The sequence below is a fragment of the Callithrix jacchus genome, chromosome 18 (genome assembly GCF_049354715.1).
Source record: "Callithrix jacchus isolate 240 chromosome 18, calJac240_pri, whole genome shotgun sequence".
Taxonomy (NCBI): Eukaryota; Metazoa; Chordata; class Mammalia; order Primates; family Cebidae; genus Callithrix; species Callithrix jacchus.
This window is the reverse complement of record NC_133519.1, coordinates 41,094,001-41,115,721: the sequence shown is the minus strand read 5'-3', so window position 1 is coordinate 41,115,721 and position 21,721 is coordinate 41,094,001. Positions and strand designations below refer to the sequence as shown.

The following is a 21,721-nucleotide window of genomic DNA, read 5'->3' as shown; positions in this document are numbered from 1 at the left end:
AAGCTATCCACAAACAGAATACAGAATATTTCTGGCATGTTTTTGTTTTTCTAATGTTTTCTTCCCATACAAATTTGATAGTATTGTACATATTATTTATTTGTTGAGCAAGTAGTAGCCAAAATCTATGAAATTTAGAAACTGAATTTTACAGTCTCACTTCTAGAAACATTATCTCATTTATAGTAACCTAAAATAGAATGCAAATCATCTAATTTTTAAAGTTTTACCTGGAGAACGATCCAAGATGGCCAATCGCTAACATCCTGGGATTGCAGCTCTCAGGGAAGGCGCGGAGAACTAGAGGACGCCACACTTTCAGACAAATTCTGGTCGCTCACGGAGCAGAAGATCCCCCAGTGGAGGAAACACACGGGTGGCCAGCGCGACCCTCGTGGCCAGCGCAGCAGTTCCGCCGGCACCTCAGCGCGGCAGCTCTCTGAGCAGAGTAAACAGGTTCGGAGGACCCGCATGGGTCCCCAGCAGGACACCAGAGCCTGGCGCAGCGGCTGCGATGGGACCTCGGTGCGGTAGCGCTCGGCGCAGAGTAAACAGGACCGGTTCCCCTTCTGACCGAGGTTTGGAGCCCCGGGAAGGCAGAGTCGCCTACTAAGGACACAAGAAGGAAGCCAGACAGGAGAATCCTGGGCAGAAAAACACCATCAGTTTTAACGCCGCTGCTCTGGCCCTGGGAACTAACAACCTGGACATCAACTCAAGAGACCTAATCTGAAAGTTGGTAATTTCAAAGAAGACAGGAGGATAAATTTACAATGACGGGAAGAAACCAGCGTAAAAAAGCTGAGAATACTCAAAGTCAGAACACCTCTGCCTCTAAAGATGACCACAGTTCCACATCAACAATGGAACAAGGCTTGATGGAGAACGAGCGCATCCTGATGACAGAATCACTCTTCAAGGAATGGATAATAAGAAACTTCGGTGAGTTAAAAGACCATGTTGTAGCCCAACGTAAAGAAACTAGGGACTTTGAAAAAAGGTTTGATGAAATCCTATTGAGAATAGACAACTTAGAGAGGAGTATGAGTGAATTAATGGAACTGAAGAATACAATACAGGAACTCCGAGAAGTATGCACAGGTTTAAACACTCGAATTGTTCAAGCAGAACAAGGGATATCAGAGGTCAAAGTCCAACTTAATGAAATAAAACGTGAAGAAAAGATTAGAGAAAAAAGGATAAAAAGGAATGAGCAAAGTCTCCAAGCAATGTGGGACTATGTGAAAAGACCAAATTTACATTTGATAGGTGTACCTGAATGCAACGGAGAGAATGAATCCAAGCTGGAAAATACCCTTCAGGATATTATTCAGGAAAATTTTCCTAAACTAGCAAAGCAGGTCAACATTCAACCCCAGGTAATACAGAGAACACCACAAAGATATTCCTCAAGAAGAGCAACCCCAAGGCACATAATCGTTAGATTCACCAGGGTTGAAACAAAGGAGAAAATACTAAGGGCAGCCAGAGAGAAAGGTCAGGTTACCCACAAAGGCAAGCCTATCAGACTTACAGCAGATCTCTCAGCAGAAACTCTACAAGCCAGAAGAGAGTGGGGGCCAATATTCAACATCCTCAAGGAACAGAACCTTCAGCCCAGAATTTCATATCCAGCCAAACTAAGCTTCACAACCGAAGGAAAAATAAAATCTTTTATGAACAAGCAAGAACGCAGAGATTTTATTACCACCAGGCCTGCTTTACAAGAGCTTCTGAAAGAAGCATTACACACAGAAAGAAACAACCAGTATTAGCCTTTCTAAAAATACACCAAAAAGTAAAGAGCACCAACATAAAGAAGAATTTACACCAACCAATGGATAAAACAGCCTGTCAACATCAAATGGCAGTAACCCTAAATTTAAATTGACTAAATCCCCCAATCAAAAGACACAGCCAAAACCCAATGGCATGTTACATCCAGACCTGTTTCACATGCAAGGATACACAAAGACTCAAAACAAAGGGATGGAGAAAGATTTACCAACCAAATGGAGAGCAAAAATAAATAATAAATAAATAAAAAGCAGGAGTTGCAATTCTCGTATCGGATAAAATAGATTTTAAAGCAACAAAGATATAGTGGTAAAAGGATCAATGCAACAACAAGAGCTAGCGATCCTAACACCCAGATACGAGACTTAGATTCAATGAGACAGAAAATTAATAAGGATATCAAGAACTTGAACTCAGATTCGGAACAAGTAAACTTAATAAATATTTATAGAGCTCTCCACTTCAAATACACAAAATATACATTCTTGTCAATACCACATCACACCTACCCATAAGCTTAAAAGAAACATTGATTGGCCATTATTAATACCCAGTTTTTTTCAAAATAAAGCAATATTTCCATTTACTCTCCCTCTTTCTCTTCCTCTTTCTTCCTCTTCTTTACTTATTTTTTTTTTCTTTCCTTCTCTCAAAAAAAAAGAAATCAACTTGTAAACCTCTAGATCCAGGTTGGCAATGTCTTTCTCATTGCTTGATTTCTTTCCTTCCCTTCCCTCCCTCCCTTCCTCCCTCCCTCCCTCCCTCCCTCCCTCCCTCCCTCCCTCCCTCCCTCCCTTCCTTCCTTCCTTCCTTCCTTCCTCCCTAAAAAAATAAATAAATAAATAAAGTTTTACCTTTTCTTTTAGTTCACTCAAAGATCATTTTAAAATATTTTTCTTAAGAATAAAGATTGAGGTAGAGAATTCTGACATCAGAATATCTTTTTAGCTCTAAATCAATAGTGGCCATTTTTTATTACTGTCATGTTACTTTTGTTTATCGTAGGTTTTTTTATGACTTTCTTTGGAGAGACTGGGATGATGAAGAAAGTTGTGAGAATTATACTGCACTTATTGAAGAAAGAATTAATTTGTAAGTATAGTTTAGAAACTTACAGCACACATTAGAAAAAATAAATGTTATAATTATGTTGATACTTTTCAGGTGGTGTGATATGCAGGATGGAACAATACCTGGTCCTATTGCACAACGTTTTAAAAAAACTTTGGAGGAATATAAAAACAAACGTGTCGAGCTCATTGAGTATCAAAGCCTTGTTAAAGAAGATCCATCTGCAGCAGAGGCTGTTCAATGCTGGAAAAAATACTATGAGATAGTCATGCTCTGTGGATTATTGAAAATGTGGGAAGATTTACGCCTCCGGTAATAATTTGCTCTATTTTAAATAGAAGCAAAAGTTTACATGGCTATTACTTTATCATAGCACTTAATTTGTGGTATATGTTCTGATTAAAGTGAAGTATAAAATTAGATGTCTAATTTATGAGGTAAGCACAAGGTAAAACTATCAGTATTGGGAAATTATGTTTATATTAACTGAATTCACTGAAATCATTTCTTTTCACCAAAAGAATTCATTAATACAGTTCCTTCCTTTCATTTTAACTCTTGATTTTGTCTAAAGCATAAGAAAGGATGATGTCGACCTCCTCTATATAGAATATGTGAAGTAAATAAGCTGACTGGATTATAGCTAAAAAGTAGTGAGACATAGAGTCTGTCCACAGAACAGGTTTTAAAAGAAGCACAAAGACAGGCCATGTAAGTATATATACAGTATAACTATATATATACTGCATATAGTATATATATATATAGTATAACCTGTATATAAATAGTATATATATAGTGGATATATATACATATATATATATCTACTATATACAGTAGAAATATATAAACCAGGTTATACTATATATATAATATATATAAATATAATATATAAATATTTTTATTAATATATATTAATATATAATATAATAAATATATATACACTATAAAGTATATATATAGTGTATAATAACCTGGTATATGTATTTCTACTGTATATATATATACTATATATAGACTATATAAATATATATATATACTATATAAATATATGTATAGTATATATAGTGTGTATATATACACTAAAGCCACATCCTCTTTGCATAAAGCAATAAAAGTGCTGCAGAGAATGCAAAACATTATACCTAGGATCATTGGCAAAAGATTATACTAAAGAGATTACTGGTAAATCCATATCTACTGGAAAAAGAGTGTCCCTTTTGGCCAACAGTAATGATAAAAGCCGACAATTACACTGACATTTTTATTCTGACTTTCTGTTGGAAACATTTAAATGATGGAGACAGGAAACAGGAAACATAAAAGCAGGAAGAAAAGAAAGAACTAATTAGAAGTGCTGAATAGCAAACAATACAAAAACAACTGGAGAGAAGCTAGAATAGTTCTGCTGGGAGGCCATTAGCCAACTATTTTATGGAGATCACATCCTTTGAAACAAAATAATGTTGTTTATGACAGAATATCATTAAATTGGGTAAAAAAGCAAAAAGAAAAGAAAAATGAAACAAAATAATGTGTTAATTGAGCATAGTATCTAAAATTAGGCATTTTCGAAAACATTCTTTTGCCTTACTATCACAGACATAACCCATCTTTGTGTGAGTCTACAACTCAATGGATTATGCAAGTACAACCAGGAAATTTTTCTCCTGTATTGGAAGGTTAAAGTGGCTGAGGCAATGGTTATAGGGGGTTACTTGCAGATTTCCAGGTACTGTGCATTAAAATGAAAATATTTTAGAGTTTTAAGGGTTTAAACACGCAGTTATCCAAAAGAACTGAATCATTACATTGCTCTCAAGTTGCTTATTGCTCTCAAGACACTTATAATTAATGAATACTATTTCTCAAATATGCTTAGTACCAAGTTTTTATTTACTGAGTAAGGACAGGGTCAGTCTTTTTCATGTTAATTTAATTACAACTAAATCTTTTCAACTATAGAATTCATGGACCTTTCTTTCCAAGAATTCTGAGGCGTAGGAAAGGGAAAAGAGAATGTGGAAAAACTGTAACACATATTGTAGTGAAAGTGATGACTGCTGAAATGGTAAGAAATAAACTGTATTCTTATTTGTTATTTAAGTATTAGCTGTGTGTAATCAGAAAAGAAGCTCCATGAGGGTAGAGTCCTTGTCTAATCATTAATGCCTTATTTTCTCAACTACCTCCAGCTCAGTTATTGCCATATAATAGATACTAAATAAATAAATGGTGACAACTATTTACTGAGTACTAACCTTGTTGCCAGGTACCATGTTAGTTGGTATGATGAAGATTCGACATAAATGTGAGGAAGGCTGCATTTAGGGGACATAAAATGTTGTTCCAGATCCACAGTCTTTCTTCTTCACATACTTGAAAATTTCAGGCATGGTACAAATATGGTCACAAGTGTATAGGCAGTTACAATTATGACACAGAATGATAAATGCTATGATAAGGGTATGACGGTACACATAGGATGGACACATATGACAGAATTAGGAGTCTGGAAATGCTGGATAGAAGAAATAACTCAGCTGAATAGCTGAATCCTGAAGGATGAATATAAATATATCCAACTCAAGAACAAACAAATTTTCTAAGCCAATGAATAAATATTTTCTTCTCACTTGACCTCTCAGTAGCATTTCAAAGCTCTCTCATTGAAATAATCTTTTTCCTTGTTTTATGTTTATACTTTCCTGGTTTTTATTCTCTCTAGTTAACTTTTTTTTTCTCACTCCTCTAACTGTTTGGTACTTGTCCTTTTTATGCACTATATTATCCCAAAGGGATTTAGCTAATCTTCTTCCATAACTTCATTTGTATATGCAGGTACTTATCCAAAATGTTATTCATAGTCCAAACTTTTGTTCTAAGCCCCAAGCCTTTATGTCCAACTGCCTATTGCTTATGACCACTTAATCACCTCACCAGTACATCAACTAATTGTCTGCAAATAATTTTATGATCTTATCCATTGACTTGCTTTTATTCTCAAGTTATCTGTTTCAATAAATGGTACCATCATCTACTTGGTTGCTAATAACAGTTTTCTGGGAGTTATCTTGTTCATATCCCTCATCACTCTCATACACACTCATTTTTCTTCTTCACTCTCCTCACATCCTGGGATAAGCTGTGTTGTTTCCTCTGCCTGCTGAGCTACTATTCATTCTTCAGGTCTTGATTTAAACATTTCCATAGGAAAAGACCTCCTCAACCTTTCATAATACATTAGACTGCTTTATACAATTATAGCACCCTGCGTTTTTCCTTATTGGCACTTTCCTTTATCATGACTACATTTAATACTTTTGTGGCTTTCTATTGAATGTCTGTCTCTTTTACTAGTATATAAACTTCTTGAGAGCAAAGAGTGTTTACCACTCATCCTGTCACCTAGCATGATGCTTGGTACATAGTAGGTGTCCAACAATTTTTGGTGAATCAGTAAATTAGTATATATGTGACAAGAGAGGATAGTACATATGAGGAACTGACAGAAGGCCACCAAGGCTGGTAGTTAACATCTAAGAGAGTGATGAAAGATAAAGCTGGCTTATTAGACCATCTTGTTTGCTATTCTACCAATTTTTATTCTTTTTGATAAAATTTAATTTTCCTTTTAACTACTTATTAGAGTATGCTATTATTCCAATAATATGGAGCACATTATTGGATATGCTCCAATATTGGAACATATTATTCAGTCATGTTAATTGTTTTACCAACATCTTTATAAACACCTTTTAAAACATCTTTGTAAAAAGTAAGGTATAAATCTTGCTTTTATCCTCAGCGTTATTTTATTTTTATTTTTACTTATTTTTTTCACTTTTAAATAGGCTCTGGCTTTATTCACTTTCTTATATGACAGAAATTTCTATGAAGTTTTTTGCTCAGTGCTGTGCAATTCTGTTTTCATTTGTGTGGTTATACTTGAACTTCAGAGGCCAGAATAATGAGAGGGAGACCACTCTGAGGAGACAGCATCATCAACTTCCACTTTACTTAGACCTTTAATTTTAGATTTACTTTTGAGGTTCATGAAATATTATAGTTAGATTGTAGTATATCTGTGCATATAAGCTTTAACAATTTTCTTGTCTTTAAAGATTCTTGACTGAGAATTCTTGCTCTATACCCATCCCTTTTGCAGTTTATTTATGCCCATCATCTTATCTTGGTGATCTTTACAAGCAGTGTAGTGGGAAGTCATGGACTTTGTAGTTAGATGCCCAATTTCAAATACCCTATCTGAGACCACTTAATAAGTAATCTTAGGCAAAGTGCATAACCTCTCTAAGCCTCAATTTCCTTACTCGTAGAATGCTTTAAAAAGAGAGAGATAAAAATATACTGTGCTAGTTAAGAGCATGGGCTCTAAAGCCAGATTGCCTGGATTCTTGGTTTTGCCAATTGCTAGTTAGATGGTTTTCAACAAATTATTTAAACCATATGTACTTTAGTTCCTCATGTGAGTAAAATTTGGGTAATAATCCTATATTCCATATTTATAGAGTAGTTGTAAAGATTACATCACTTTATATTTGTAATATGCTTAGAATATTGCCCAGCACATAGTAAGTGCTCAATAAATGTTTACCACTTATTTCAGTTTCTGCACGAAAGTTAAACATAGTCATTCTCCCAGATCTAGGAAAAACAGTGGTATCCCCATTGTGTATCACAGGCCTCTATCCTCTTGTTGATCACAGGCTGTTCCTTCTTTCTATCTGGAGATGCTATAATATGATTCTGGAGAACATAGACTTTAAGATCATAAAAACCTGGATTTGATTCAGTTTTGCTTTTTTATATTTCTACCATGTAATAATAAATTACATGGTTTCTCTTATTTCCTCATCTGTAAAAGAAAGTAATGAAGTCTGTCCCATAGAGTATTAGGCTTAAGTGAAATAATTTATATAAATCTTTTAGCAAAATGCCTAGCACATAAATAAATATCAGTTGATACTATTATTACTATTTTGCAGTTCCTATCCCAATAATATAGTCATCGTTTTTTGTTAGAGTTTCCCTGTAGTGCTACAAAAGGTAATAATCATGACTGAAAATATACCAAGTATAAAGAAGAATTTAATCAGTTTTCTTTCATCTATGCTACTGATTCTGTTGCCACCTGTCTCCTCAGAGACAGTGTGCTCTGTTAGTCCTTCTTTTTTTTGTATCTTTTTTCCTTTATTAAAAAAACTTGAGGTGAAATTTATGTAGCAAAATTAGCTGTTTTAAAGTGACATTCAGTGACATTTAGTAGTCACAATATTGTGTACCTCTGGTTCCCAACTATTTTCATTACCCAAAACCAGAACCTCATATCTCCATTTCCTCCCCAGCTGCTGCCAACCAGCAATCTGCTATCTCTGATGTTCCTTTGATCTTTGAAGTTGCTGTCCTTTGGATGGGTTTTTTTTTTTTTTTTTTTTTTGCTTTTTATATTCTTTGATGCACTTGAGGGTTTAACTGTAGTATAAGGTGGGTTTAGTCAACTGGCTTCATTTCTGGAAGATGTCAGAGGTCCAATTCTCAGTTCAGTATTGCTGGGCTACATGTGCAGCCCTGGGGGTTGGTACCAGACCCACAGCACAGGTTTGTTCTCTGGCCTCTCAAGGTTAATCACCTGCTGCACTGGAGGGGCTGAGGTGTTCACAGTCTGCTAGTAATGACACTCTGATGGTGAATGCTTACCAAAGCACTTTGTTGGGGCAGTGGCAGCAGGTCTGTGCTCAGGTGTATGTGCTGACAGTGGCAGCAGTTCAGCAGGGTGTGCATGTGGCAGCAGGGGCAGGGTGCCAGCCAGGGTGAGACAGTGGTGTTTGTATGTATGCACTAGTGCTAATGGTGGCAGGACAACAGGGTGTGCATGCATGTGTGCTCGTAGGGGAGGGGTGGTGAGGTCTGCCTGCCTGTGTGTACTTGCACAGCAGTGGGGGATGATGTGGTAAGGGAAGGCTGTGGGGATCCCTCTTGATTTAGTATGTTACACCAAGCAAGTCATGGCTCCAACTTTCAGATCTTTATCAAGTTTGGTAACAATAAGAAACATGGATCCATAGTTAGAAAATTCAGTAAATATTAAAACAAACACTCAGTTCGATCTTCCTCAATGAATGACCATTCTAGTTTTATGCTTATAATTGAAATTAGCTTGACACTGGCCTGCCCAAAATTATCGTTCTCTCGCACACAGTGATCTGTCCATGGTGCCTAGGCTTTTTTACATTCTTGATAATGTCCCTTGATACATTAAAGTTTTTAACTTTGAAGAAATTTAGCTGCTTTGGTTTTAATGTTTTTGCCCCCCTCCAAAACTCAAGTGTTGGAAACTTAATCCTCAACACAACAGAGTTGGGAGATGGGGCCTAATGGAAGGTAGTTCATGAGGATGGGGCCCTGATGAATCAATCAATGTTCCTAAGAAAATGGATTATGGGAGTTGGTTCTCCCTCTGTTGTTCTTCTGCCATGTAAGGACACAGAGTTCCTCTCCAGAGTTCTTGCCTTTTGCCATGTGAAGATCCAGGCAGCAGGCAAAGGTGTCATTTTGGAAGAGAATGGCCTCAGCAGACACCAAACCTGCTAGTGCCTTGACCTTAGACTTCCTAGCCTCCAGAACTGTAAGCAATAAATTTCTTTCATAAATTACACAGTCTGTGGTATTCTGTTATAGAGCAGCATAGATAGACTAAGACAGAAATTTGTTTTTTCTTTTGTTACTCATGCTTTTACTCAGGCCTTAGAATCCACTGCCAAGTTCAAGATCATGAAGATTTACCCTTTTGTTTTTTTCCTAAGAATTTTATGGTTTTAGCTCTTATATTTAGGTTGTTAATTTTAAATTAATTTTAATATATGGTGTTATGTTTAGGTTCAGCTTTATTCTTTTGCATGTAGATACTCATTTGTCCCAACACCATTTGTTGAAGAGACTATTCTTTCCCCCATTGAATAATCTTGTAAACTTTGTTGAAAATGAGTTAGTCATAATTGAGTTTATTTCTTGATTTTCAGTTCTATCCCACTGGTCTGTATGCCTATATTTATACCAGTACCACACTATTTTATTAGTGTACCTTTGTAGTAAGTTTTGGAATCGGAAAAGTGAGTCCTCCACTTTGTTCCTTTTCAATATTATTTTGGCTGTTCAGGGTCCCTTGCAATTCATTATTAATTTGAAGATAAGCATATTCATTTCTATTTTTTTTAGCATGTTCATTTCTTAAAAGAAAAAAAAGGCTATTGAAATTTTGATAGGGATTACATTGAATCTGTAGATCAATGTAAGTAGTATTGCTATTTTAGCAATATTAAAAATTTCCAATCCATGAACATGGGTTGGCTTTTCATCTATTTAGACTTTCTTTAATTTCTTTGAGCAATGGTTTGTAGTTTCAGCACACAAGCCATTCACCTCCTTGGTTTACATTATTTCTAGGCATTTTGTTATTTTGAGTCCTATTGTAAATGGAATTTTCTTAATTTTATTTTCAGATTGTTTATTACTGCTATATAAAAACAAAACAGATTTCCTGTTCTGATTTTGCACCCTTCAACTTTACAGAATTTTTTCATTAGCTATCACATGTTTTTGGAGGGTTTCTTGTGATTTTCTATATATAGGATATATAGGATCATGTCATCTGCAAACAGTGAATTTTACTTCCTCCTTTACAATTTGGATGCATTTTATTTCTTTTTGCCTAGTTGCTCTGGCTAGGACTTCTGGTTCAATGTTGAATAGCAGTGGCAAAAATGGACATCATTGTCTTTTCTGATACTAGGGGATGTTATTGGCAGAATTTTGTCCCTCCAAAATTCATATATTGAAGCCCTAACCCCAGTATCCCAAAAAGTAAGCATATTTGGAGATCAAGTGTTTAAAGAGATGATTAAATTAAATTAAAATGAGGCCATTAGGGTTGGCCCTAATCCAACCTGACTGGCGACCTTAAAAGAAAGGAAATTTGGACACAGAAAAGACATCAGGGGTGCACGTGCACAGAAAGATGACCATGTGAAGAGGCAGCAAAACCACAATCACCTGCAAGCTGAGAGAGGTCTCAGAAGAAACCAAATCTGTTGACACCTTGATCTTGGCTTCCATCCTCTAGAACTTTAAAGAGTATGTACTCTTTACTGGCCGAGTGCAGTGGCTCATGCCTGTAATCCCAATACTTTGGGAGGCCAAAACAGACAAATCACTTGAGGTCGGGGGTTTGAGATCAGCCTGGCCAACATGGTGAAAACCCGTCTCTACTAAAAATACAGAAATTAGTCAGGTGTGGTGGCATGCACCTGTAATCCAAGCTAATCAGGAGGCTGAGGCATGAGAATCACTTGAATCTGGGAGGTGGAAGTTGCAGTGAGCCGAGACCACACCACTGCACTCCAGCCTGGGTGATGGAGTGACACGTCGTCTCAAAAAAGAAAATAAATTTCTGAGGTTTAAGCCACCAAAGGGGAAAGTTTTCAGCATTTCACCACTGAATATGTTGTTAGCTGTGGGTTTTTAAAATAAATTCTCTTTGTCCTGTTGAGGAAATTTTCTTCTATTCCTAGTTTTCTGAGTGTTTTTATCATGAAAAGGTATTGGATTTTGTCAAATGCTTTTTCTGTATCAATTGAGAATATTCTGTAATTTAATTTTCCCCTTCATCCTATTAACGTGGTGTGTTATGATGGATTTTTGTATATTAAATCACTCTTGTATTCCTAGAATAAGTCTCACTTCATCCTGGTGTATAACCTTTTAAAAATGTTGTTGAGTTCAGTTTGCTGGGATTTATTGAGGATTTTTATATTTACATTCAAAAGAAATATTGCTCTATAGTTTTCTCCTGGTATTTTTGTCTAGCTTTATTATCAGATAATGCTGGCCTGAAAATTAAGAAATGTTCTCATAGATTTTGAAGGAATTTGGAAAAGATTGGTGTTAATTCTTTTAACTTTTATTTTAGGTTTGGGGGTACATGTGAAGGTTTGTTACATAGGTAAACATGTGTTATGGGGGTTTGTTGTACATGTTATTTCATCACCCAGGTATTAAGACCCGTACCCAATAGTACCTTTTCTGCTCCTGTCTCTCCTCCCACCCTCACCCACCAACCAGACCCCAGTGTCTGTTGTTTTCCTCTTTGGATTCATAAGTTATTATTTAGCATTCGTGGTGTTAATTCTTGACATGTTTGGTAGATTTATCAATGAAACTATCTAATCCTGGACTTTTCTTTGTTGGGAGAATGTAGATTACCAATTTTTTAATCTCTTTAGGTCTGTTCAGATTTTATATTTCTTCTTGTGCCAGTTTTGATAATCTGTGAGTTTCTAGGAATTTGTACACTTAATTTTTGTTTGTGTGAAATCAATGCATTTGTTGGTGTACAGTTGTTCATAGGTATACAAATAATGATAGTATAATCATAGAATATGATTATAAATCATTTTTATTTCTTTAAGGTCAGTAGTAATGTAGCTTCATATCTGATTTTAGTTATTTGTGCCTTCTCTATTTTTCTCTTATTGTAGCTAAAGTTTTGTCAATTTTGTTGATCTTTTGAAAGAACCAATTTTTTATTTTCTTTTTTATTTTTCCTATACTCTATTTCATTGAACTCTAATCTTTATCATTTCCTTTTACTGTTGGCTTTGGGTTTAATTTGCTCTTTTTCTAGTTTTTTTAAGATGTAAAATTAGATTGCTGATTTGAGATCTTTCTTTTTTAATATAGGCATTTACTGCTATAAATTTCTTTCTGAGTTCTGCTTTTCCTGCATCCTATATATTTTGGTATGTTGTGTTTTCATTTTCATTTATCTCAAAGTATCTCTAAATTTTCCTTGTTTTCATCTTTGAGCTGTTTAAGAATACGTTGTTTAATTTTCACATAATTCTAAATTTTCCAGTTTTCTTTCCGTAATTGACTTGTGGTTGGAGAAGATGTATTTATTGAGACTTGTTTTGTGGCCTAATAGATGGTGTATACTGGAGAATGTTCCATATGCATTCCAGAAGAATGTGTATCCTTTTGTATTGGACTTGGTGGGGGAGTCTATAAATGTGTTTTAGGTCTAGTTGGATTATACTGTTCAAGTCCTCTATTTTTTAATTGGTCTTTCGTCTAGATGTTCTAGTTATTTTTAAAAGTGCTATAGAAATCTCCAACTATCATTATAGAACTATTTCTTCCATCAATTCTTTGAATGCTTACTTTATACATTTTGAGACCTTGTTACTTGATTTCTGTGTGCTTATTGGTACATTTTCTTGAAGAATTAACTCTTTTGTTAATATACAATATCTTTCTCGGTCTTTAGCAACTATTGTGCTATTGAAGTCTATTTTGTCTAATGTTAGTATGGCCAACCCAGCTCTTTTTTTAATTACTGTTTGTACAGAATATCTTTTTATTCTTTCACTATTAACCTATTTGTGTGTCTTCGAATCTAAAGTGAGATTCTTTTTTTGTTTGAGACAGAGTCTCACTCTGTTGCCCAGCCTGGAGTACAATGGTGCAATCTCAGCTCACTACTCCCAGGTTCAAGCAATTCTCCTCCCTCGGCATCCTAAGTAGCTGGGATTACAGGCATGCACCACCATTCCTGGCTAATTTTTGTATTTGTAGTAGAGGTGGGGTTTCACCACATTGGCCAGGCTGATCTCAAACTCTTGACCTCAAGATCCACCCACCTTGGCCTCCCAAAGTGCTGGGATTACAGGCCTGAGCCACCATGCCCGGCCTAAAATGAGATTCTTATAACATCTTATAGTTGGATATTTTTCTTTATCCTTTTTACCAGTCTTTTTCAATTGGTAATCTTAATCCATTTACATTTAAGGTGATTACTGATAAGGAAGGACTTCTGCCATTGGCTACTTTTTTCCCTATAGGTGGTATTTGTTTTATGTCATGCAGTGTTTTCAGTACCCTCTTCTTTTGTGTTTGATGATTTTTTTTAGTGTATCATTTTAATTTACTCCACATTTCCTTTTGTGTGTATTTTTTAGTTATATTCTCGGTGATTATCAAGGGAATTATAATTCACATTCTACTTTCTTTCTTTTTTTTTTTTTTGAGAGGAGCCTTGCTCTGTCACCCAGGCTAGAGTGCAGTGACTCAAGCTCTGCTCACTGCAAATTCTGCCTCCCGGGTTCAAGCGATTCTCCTGTCTTAGCCTTCCAAGTAGCTAGGATTACAGGTGCCTGCCACCATGCCCAGCAATTTTTGTATTTTTAGAAGAGATGGGGTTTCACCATCTTGGCCAGACTGGTCTCTAACTCGTGACCTCGTGATCCACCTGCCTTGGCCTTCCAAAGTGCTGGGATTAGAGGCGTGAGCCACCGTGCCCAGTCTCACATCCTACATTTATAACAATTGAGTTTGAATTGATATCAACTTTTCTTTAATAACATACGCTCCATTCCTCCTTTATGTTTTTATTGTTACAAATTACATCTTTATACATTGTTTCCCTATTAGCATGGATTTATAATTATTGTTTTAGGCATTGGTATGTTAAATTACATAGGAAACAAAAAGAGGAGTCACAAGCCAAAAATACAGTAATACTGCCTTTATGTTTACCCTTGTTTTTACCTATAGGGTCTTATATTCTAGACCCTATATCCCTAGTCTACTGGATACCTCTACCTAGTGACTCGATGGGCACTTCAAATTTATCGGCACCTAAACTAAACTCATTGTCTTTCTCTATCACACTGTTTCTCTCTCTCCTGTGTTTCTTGTTTCAGTGAATAAGAAAAATATAAGTGAGGAGAGTTTCAAAGTTCTTACGAATTATTTATTTACAGAGGTAATCCTTGTAATATCCTTCTGCCACCAATGTATGTAATACCTGCACAAATGAATTTGTAGGTTGCTGATTTAGTAAGGTTTATAGGAATTTTACATATATCTGGAAAAAGTGTTCACTCTCATTTACCAAATAAATGGAAATGTAAATGAGGTAGAAAGGAGTTTTGTCTATTAAAGTGGCAAATATTGTACAAATTTTTTAAAATCCCGTATTGGTTTGTTTATAACAAAATCAGCATTCTTAACCCAAGTTTTATTTGATTAAGCTTTACTGGAGAAGAATTTTGCAAAGAGACTTAAAATGTCTATACCTTTTGATTCAGCAATTTCCTGTCTAGTAATGTTTTCTAAATAACTAACTAGAGATGTACATAAAGATTTGTTATAGTATTTTCATAATGTTGAAAACTCATAGACTAAATAAAAGTGAGAAATTCATAATATAAGTTGTAATATATCTGATACATGAGTATGTAATTTTAAAAAATTAGTCTTTGTTCAACTGGAGGAAGCAAAAAAATAAATAGAGAGAGAAAAAAAGAAAAATTAGTCTTTGATGTGCTATTTACAATAGCAAAGACAGGGATATAATGACAAAATCAGAATTCAAAAGTATATACAATGTATGGTATGCTCAACTGGCATTGAATAAATGAATATACACATGGGAAATATACTAAAGGGAAATATGTATATAAATGAAGGTTTTCTTTAGTTAAGAATTTACAAGTTAATTTTTCCATTTTTGTTATGCTTTCTTTTTCATGTTTTTAATAACAAGTGCCATTTTTTTGTTTTTTTTGTTTTTTGATATAGGGTTTTGCTCTTGTTGCCCAGGCTGAAGTGCAATCTCAGCTCACTGAAACCTCCACTTCCTGAGTTCAAGTGATTCTCCTGTCTCAGCCTCCTGAGTAGTTGGGATTATAGACATGGGCCACCACACCTAGTTAATTTTGTATTTTTAGTAGGGATGGGGTTTCTCCATGTTGGTCAGCATAGTCTTGGATTCCTGACCTCAAGTGAGTGGCCTGCCTCAACCTCCCAAAATGCTGGGATTACAGGCGTGAGCCACTGCACCCAGCCTTATTTTCTTATTAAAAAGTGATACAGCCAAGCGTGGTGGCTCACGCCTGTAATACCAACACTTTGGGAGGCCGAGGTGGGTGGATCACCTGAGGTCGGGAGTTCGAGACCAGCCTCCTGGCCAACATGGTGAAACCCTGTCTCTGCTAAAAATACAAAAGTTAACTGGATGTGGTGGCCTGTGCCTGTGGTCCCAGCTCCTTGGGAGGCTGAGGCAGAAGAATCATTTGAACCTAGGAGGTTGCAGTGAGCCATGATTGTGCCATTGTACCCCAGCCTAGGCAACAGAGCAAGACTCCATCTCAAAATCATAATAATAGTAATAATAATAAGAAGAAAGATAAATGCATGATAATGCCATTCTCATTGGAATCAAAGAATAATAGGCATTTTTCAGAATATATTTCCAAATTTTATATTTGGATTTATATTTTAAAAGTCCTTCACACTGCTGGGCATGGTGGCTACCACCTGTAATTCCAGCACTTTGGGAGGCTGAGGTGGGCGATCGCTTGAGCTCAGGAGTTTGAGACCAGCCTGTACAATATAGCAAAATCCTACCTCTACAAAAAATATAAAAATTATCCAGGCAGGGCAATGTGTGCCTATAGTCCCAGCTACTCAGGAGGCTAAGGTGGGAGAATCGCTTGAGCCTGGGAGGTGGAGGCTGCAGTGAGCCATAATCATGCCACTGCACTCCGCCTGGGTGACAGAATTAGACCCTGTCTCAAAATAAATAAATAAAAGCCCTTCAGTCTTTATGACACTAAAAATGAAGTTATCTCCTCCTTTCTACTCCCAATGCATATTCTAGAATCTTTGATATATAGAATTTTGTTGATTTGGGGGCCATGCGTGGTGGCTCATACCTGTAATCCCAGCACTTTGGGAGGCCGAGGCAGGTGGATCACCTGAGGTCAGGAGTTTGAGACCAGCTTGGCTAACATGGCGGAACCCCATCTCTACTAAAAATACAAAAATTAGCCAGGCGGGGTTGCGGGTGCCTGTAATCCCAACTACTCAGGAGGCTGAGGCAGGAGAATCGCTTGAACCTAGGAGACAGAGGTTGCAGTGAACTGAGATCGAGCACCAGCCTGGGTGACAAGAGTGAAACTCTGCTTTAAAAAAAAAAAAAAAGAATTTTGTTGATTAACTAAAATTGGAGAGTCATTTTGAGTTAAAGAAAACGAAGGGATACATAGGGCAGAGCATGAGGTCTGGTATCATATTGACCCGGATCTAAAGCTTGGCTTCACTACTAATTTTGACAATTCATTTAATCTTGTCAAGCTTCAATTTCCTTAACCTTACAGCAAGGATAATAATACTTATGTCAAGGAACTATTGCAAGGCTTAAGGAGGTAATATGTAAAGTTCAAAATATGACACATAGCTAATACCCAGTATTTAATAGTTATAAAATTATGAACAATTATAAAGAAAAATTTTATTCCAACATTAATCGAGGAACTGATACTTTGAGCATTTAATAAATGCTAGTCTTTAATAAATGATAAGTCTTTTGTGAGGATTAAATGACATGTTTCAGTTTAACCTATTGAAAATGCAAGTGTTTTATTTGTTTTTAGGTAAAGGATTTATCTTCAGACACACTTCTCCAACAGCATGATGATTTGGATTTGGCTTTGGATAATTGTTATAGTGGAGATACAGTAATAATTTTTCCAGGAGTATATCAAGCTGCAAATCTTGCTTTGTTGACAGATGACATTATTATAAAAGGTTAGCCAGGACATTCTTTGTAGTTTTTTTAATAACAATGTATACTGCACAAATTGGGTATTCTAAACATGCTTCATGGAATTATTAGAAATTACAATAGAATTTATGTTTTACAAAAATCCTTTATGTCCCTTTTATAATTAAGACATGTTCATCATATTTTCTGTTAGCTCCATTTATACTTTTACCAAAACCACTTTTTTCTTATCTATCTTTACTGCTTTTTATATCACTTTACTAAGAAAACCCAGATGTAAAGCTATATTAAAATATGCTCATTATTTTCTCAAAAGGGCTAATATCACATACTAACTCACCAAAACAGAAGTAGAAACACAGAATTGACTATATTTCTTTTAGGTCTTGAACATATTTAGAAACTTTCTGGCTTTTTGACTTTGAAGTAAGAGTATTCTCATGGTCTAACCAACAACAACAAAGGCTAGACATGATGCCTATAGCCTATAATCCCAGCACTTTCAGAGGCTGAGGCAGGTGGATTGCTTAGAGCCCAGGAGTTTGAGACCAGCCTGGACAACATAGTGAAACCCCATCTCTGCAAAAAATTCATAAATTAGCTGGATGTGATGGCACACACTTGTAGTCCCAGTTACTTGTAAGGCTGAGGTAGGACAATCACTTGAGCTGAGGTTTCAGTGAGCCATGATCGAGTCACAGCATTCCAGTCTGGGTGACAGAGCAAGATCATCTCAAAAAAAAAAAAGAAAAAGATTACACTATAGTTATGTATCTACTTTATATTATTTGTGAAAAATATGTGAAACGGGGCACTGTGCTATGTACCTGTAGTCCCAGCTTATTCAGGAGGCGGGGGTAGGAGGATCACTTGAGCCCAGGAGTTTGAGAATAGCCTGGGCAATATAGCAAGACCCATCTCTAAAAATGCACACACACTGACCAGGCATGGTGGCTCACTCCTGTAATCCCAGCACTTTGGGAGGCTGAGGTGGGCAGATACCTGAGGTTGGGAGTTAGAGACCAGCCTGACCAACATGGAGAAACCCCATCTCATTAAAATTTAAAATTACCTGGGCATGGTGGCACATGCATGGAATCCCAGCTACTCGGGAGGCTGAGGTAGGAGAATTGCTTGAACCCGGGAGGCAGAGGTTGCGGTAAGCTGAGATGGCACCATTGTACTTCAGCCTGGGCAACAAGAGTGAAACCACATTTAAAAAAAAAATGCACACACACACACAAAAGGAAAAACTTTAGTAATAGCAAGTATTGTTGAATGACTAAAGGGCTTTAAAATGGGAGATTACTGATTTAATGTATTTTTATCCCTATGAATCAGGAGTTGGAGAGAGAAAGGAAATTATAATTACTTCTGAACCTTCTCATGACAGTTTTGTGGTATCCAAAGCTGACAATGTGAAACTAATGCATCTATCTTTGATACAACAAGGGACGGTTGATGGTATCGTGGTGGTGGAGTCTGGTCACATGACTCTAGAAAACTGCATATTAAAATGTGAAGGAACAGGAGTGTGTGTTCTTACAGGGGCTGCTTTGACAATTACAGACAGTGAAATAACTGGTGCCCAGGTATTTCATTCTTTAAAAAGTATGGCTTTATATGACTATAGATAACAACTTTGAGTGATTTGAATATACAAAAAAAGGGTAGCAATTTCTTCATCTTTTAGTGGAATTCTAATTAAACTTAGTACCTGGTGGACATCAACAAAATGAGTACAAGAGTGTCATAGTACCTTTAGGAAAAATGAAATGTTAGGTCCAAAGTAAAGAATATTTAGCTTTGTTTTATAAGCGTGATTTTTAAAAAAAAAAAATCTGGAAAAGAGTAGCTATACCAGAAATCATGAGCCAGTTATTTGATAGTTTATTTTTAAAGACATAAGACATGTAAGTTATCAGACATTGATGTTAGGTGTTATGATTAGTTCTCTGAGACAGCTTCTGAATAATCAGGACATTAAAAACTTGAAGCCAGGCACAGTGGCTCATTCCTGTAATCCCAGCAGTTTGGGAGCTGAGGTGGGAGGATCGCTTGAGCCTAGGAGTTTGAGAGCAGCCTGGGCAACCCAGTAAGACCTTGTCTTTTACAATAAATAAATAAAAATTAAAAGCTGAGTCTTTAGATAACAATCACAAAGATTATTAAAGGACTGGAGAATTGTATGAGAAAAAAGATGAAAGGAAATAGAAAAGAGCACCTTTTAAAAGAATTTTTAAAATTTCCACTAAAATGAGGAAATACTCTAGTGACATTACATGGGATTTATAGCAGAAGTAAATTTTTCCATTTGCTTAAAGAGGTTTTGGACTCCCTTGTCGAAAATCATTTGGGTGGCAGAATAAGGTAATGGATTATCTGACCTCGACCTTCTAAGTTTGATGATGCTCTAACAGATATTTACATTTCAATATTTTTAAGTATTATGTTTACAATTAACAGTTGCATGCATTATCATGTGTTTTCATGTAATGTTTACATTGCTAATACATAATTACAATTTTCAAGTCTAAAGATTTTGGAGAGGGTTTTTGTATCTATTTTGTAGATAGTTTAATTTGCTTTTAATTTACAGGGTGCTGGTGTTGAACTGTATCCTGGAAGCACAGCTATTTTGGAAAGAAATGAAATTCATCACTGCAATAACCTCAGAACCAGTGACAGTTCAAAAAGCACCTTAGGTGGAGTTAATATGAAGGTATTCTCTTATTTCTTGATGTAGAATTGTTATATGAATTGTAACTAATTATAAGTACTAAAATATTAGTTTTAGTCTTAAAAGGTATTCTAAATATCATCATTGATTTTGAAAAGAATAGTACAAGTAATAAAATATGGTCAAATGATGGCTGATGGGAAATAAGTTTAGCCATATAATTTTATAATTGGTACTTAAATTCTTTGCAAATAACCTTGAATGTGATAAATTGTATAGATTTTTCTCTTGAAGACATTTTAGAGTTTTCATTGATCAGATATGTAATACATTTTGGTATTACAAATTACTTTAACAAGTAAAGCAAATTAAGAATAATATATTAAGGAGCATTTGAAGTCTTACTTTCAAAGTTGTGTTAAATGATTTAAGCTAACCAATTAAAACATTAATAGCAATAATTTCTAGGTGAAATGTCTTTTAATTCCTTTCTGCTTCTATAAATCCTAACTTTCTTTTTTTTTAAAGATGGGGTTTCACCATGTTGGTCAGGCTGGTCTTGAACTCCCGACCTCAGGTGATCCGCCCACCTTGGCCTCCAAAGTGCTTGGATTACAGGTGTGAGCCACCACACCTGGCCAAATCCTAACTTTCAAAGTCCCTTTCTAAGCTTGTGTAGTTAATGAACTTTCATGTTAATGAAGTTTTTTTTCTAGAACATTCTAATTCTTTGTTTTGTGAATGTACATTTTATCTTCTCAAATAGATTATAAATTACCTAAGGGCAGGAATTGTATTGTATATTATTAGTAGTCTCCCACTCCCTGTATGATTCTGGACACTAAGTCAGATAATTGGTTGAAAATAAGGTACAAATGGTGAATGGGAGCAGTTTTAAAATCTTTGATTTATCTTAAAACATTTTTTCTGTTCTTAAATATTTTTCAGTTTTTCAGTGGCCCTTGAACATTAGCATGCATGAGAATCATTGTTACAGAGGCCCATTCTGCTTTCTGATTCAGTGGGTCTAGGGTAAAGCCTGAGAATTTGTTCAGTGGGTCTAGGGTAGAGCCTGAGAATTAGGTGATGCTGATACTGCCAGTTGAACTCACACTTTAAGAATCATATTCCTGGCTGGGCACGGTGGCTCACGCCTATAATCCCAGCACTTTGGGAGGCCGAGGCGGGTGGATCATGAGGTCAAGAGATCGAGACCATCCTGGTCAACAAGGAGAAACCCCGTCTCTACTAAAAAAAATTAGCTGGGCATGGTGGTACGCGCCTGTAGTCCCAGCTACTTGGGAGGCTGACGCAGGGGAATTGCTTGAACCCAGGAGGCGGAGGTTGCGGTGAGCCGAGATTGTGTCACTGTACTCCAGCCTGGGTGACAGAGTGAGACTCCATCTCAAAAAAAAAAAAAAGTCATATTCCTGCTACACAAAGTGTGAGGCATGGACCAGCAGCATTGGCATCACCTGGTAGTTTGCTAGAACTGCCTCACACCAGACCTCTTGAACAAACTGTGGTCT

General features: G+C 36.1%; 1 protein-coding gene across 3 annotated transcripts in view; it reads left to right on the top strand.

Annotated features, from left to right (window-relative positions):
* SHCBP1L (SHC binding and spindle associated 1 like) overlaps window positions 1-21,721 on the top strand; it is a 62,224-nt gene that overhangs the window by 14,980 nt on the left and 25,523 nt on the right. For 2 of the 3 annotated variants that reach the window (XM_035279767.3, XM_008984868.4), the window contains exons 4-9: window positions 2,803-2,889; window positions 2,962-3,180; window positions 4,834-4,939; window positions 17,382-17,535; window positions 18,854-19,104; window positions 20,112-20,234. In XM_035279767.3, the coding sequence (XP_035135658.2) occupies window positions 2,803-2,889; window positions 2,962-3,180; window positions 4,834-4,939; window positions 17,382-17,535; window positions 18,854-19,104; window positions 20,112-20,234 (940 nt within the window). The remainder of the gene's footprint in view (window positions 1-2,802; window positions 2,890-2,961; window positions 3,181-4,833; window positions 4,940-17,381; window positions 17,536-18,853; window positions 19,105-20,111; window positions 20,235-21,721) is intronic. The other variant, XM_035279765.3, reaches the window with a different exon arrangement.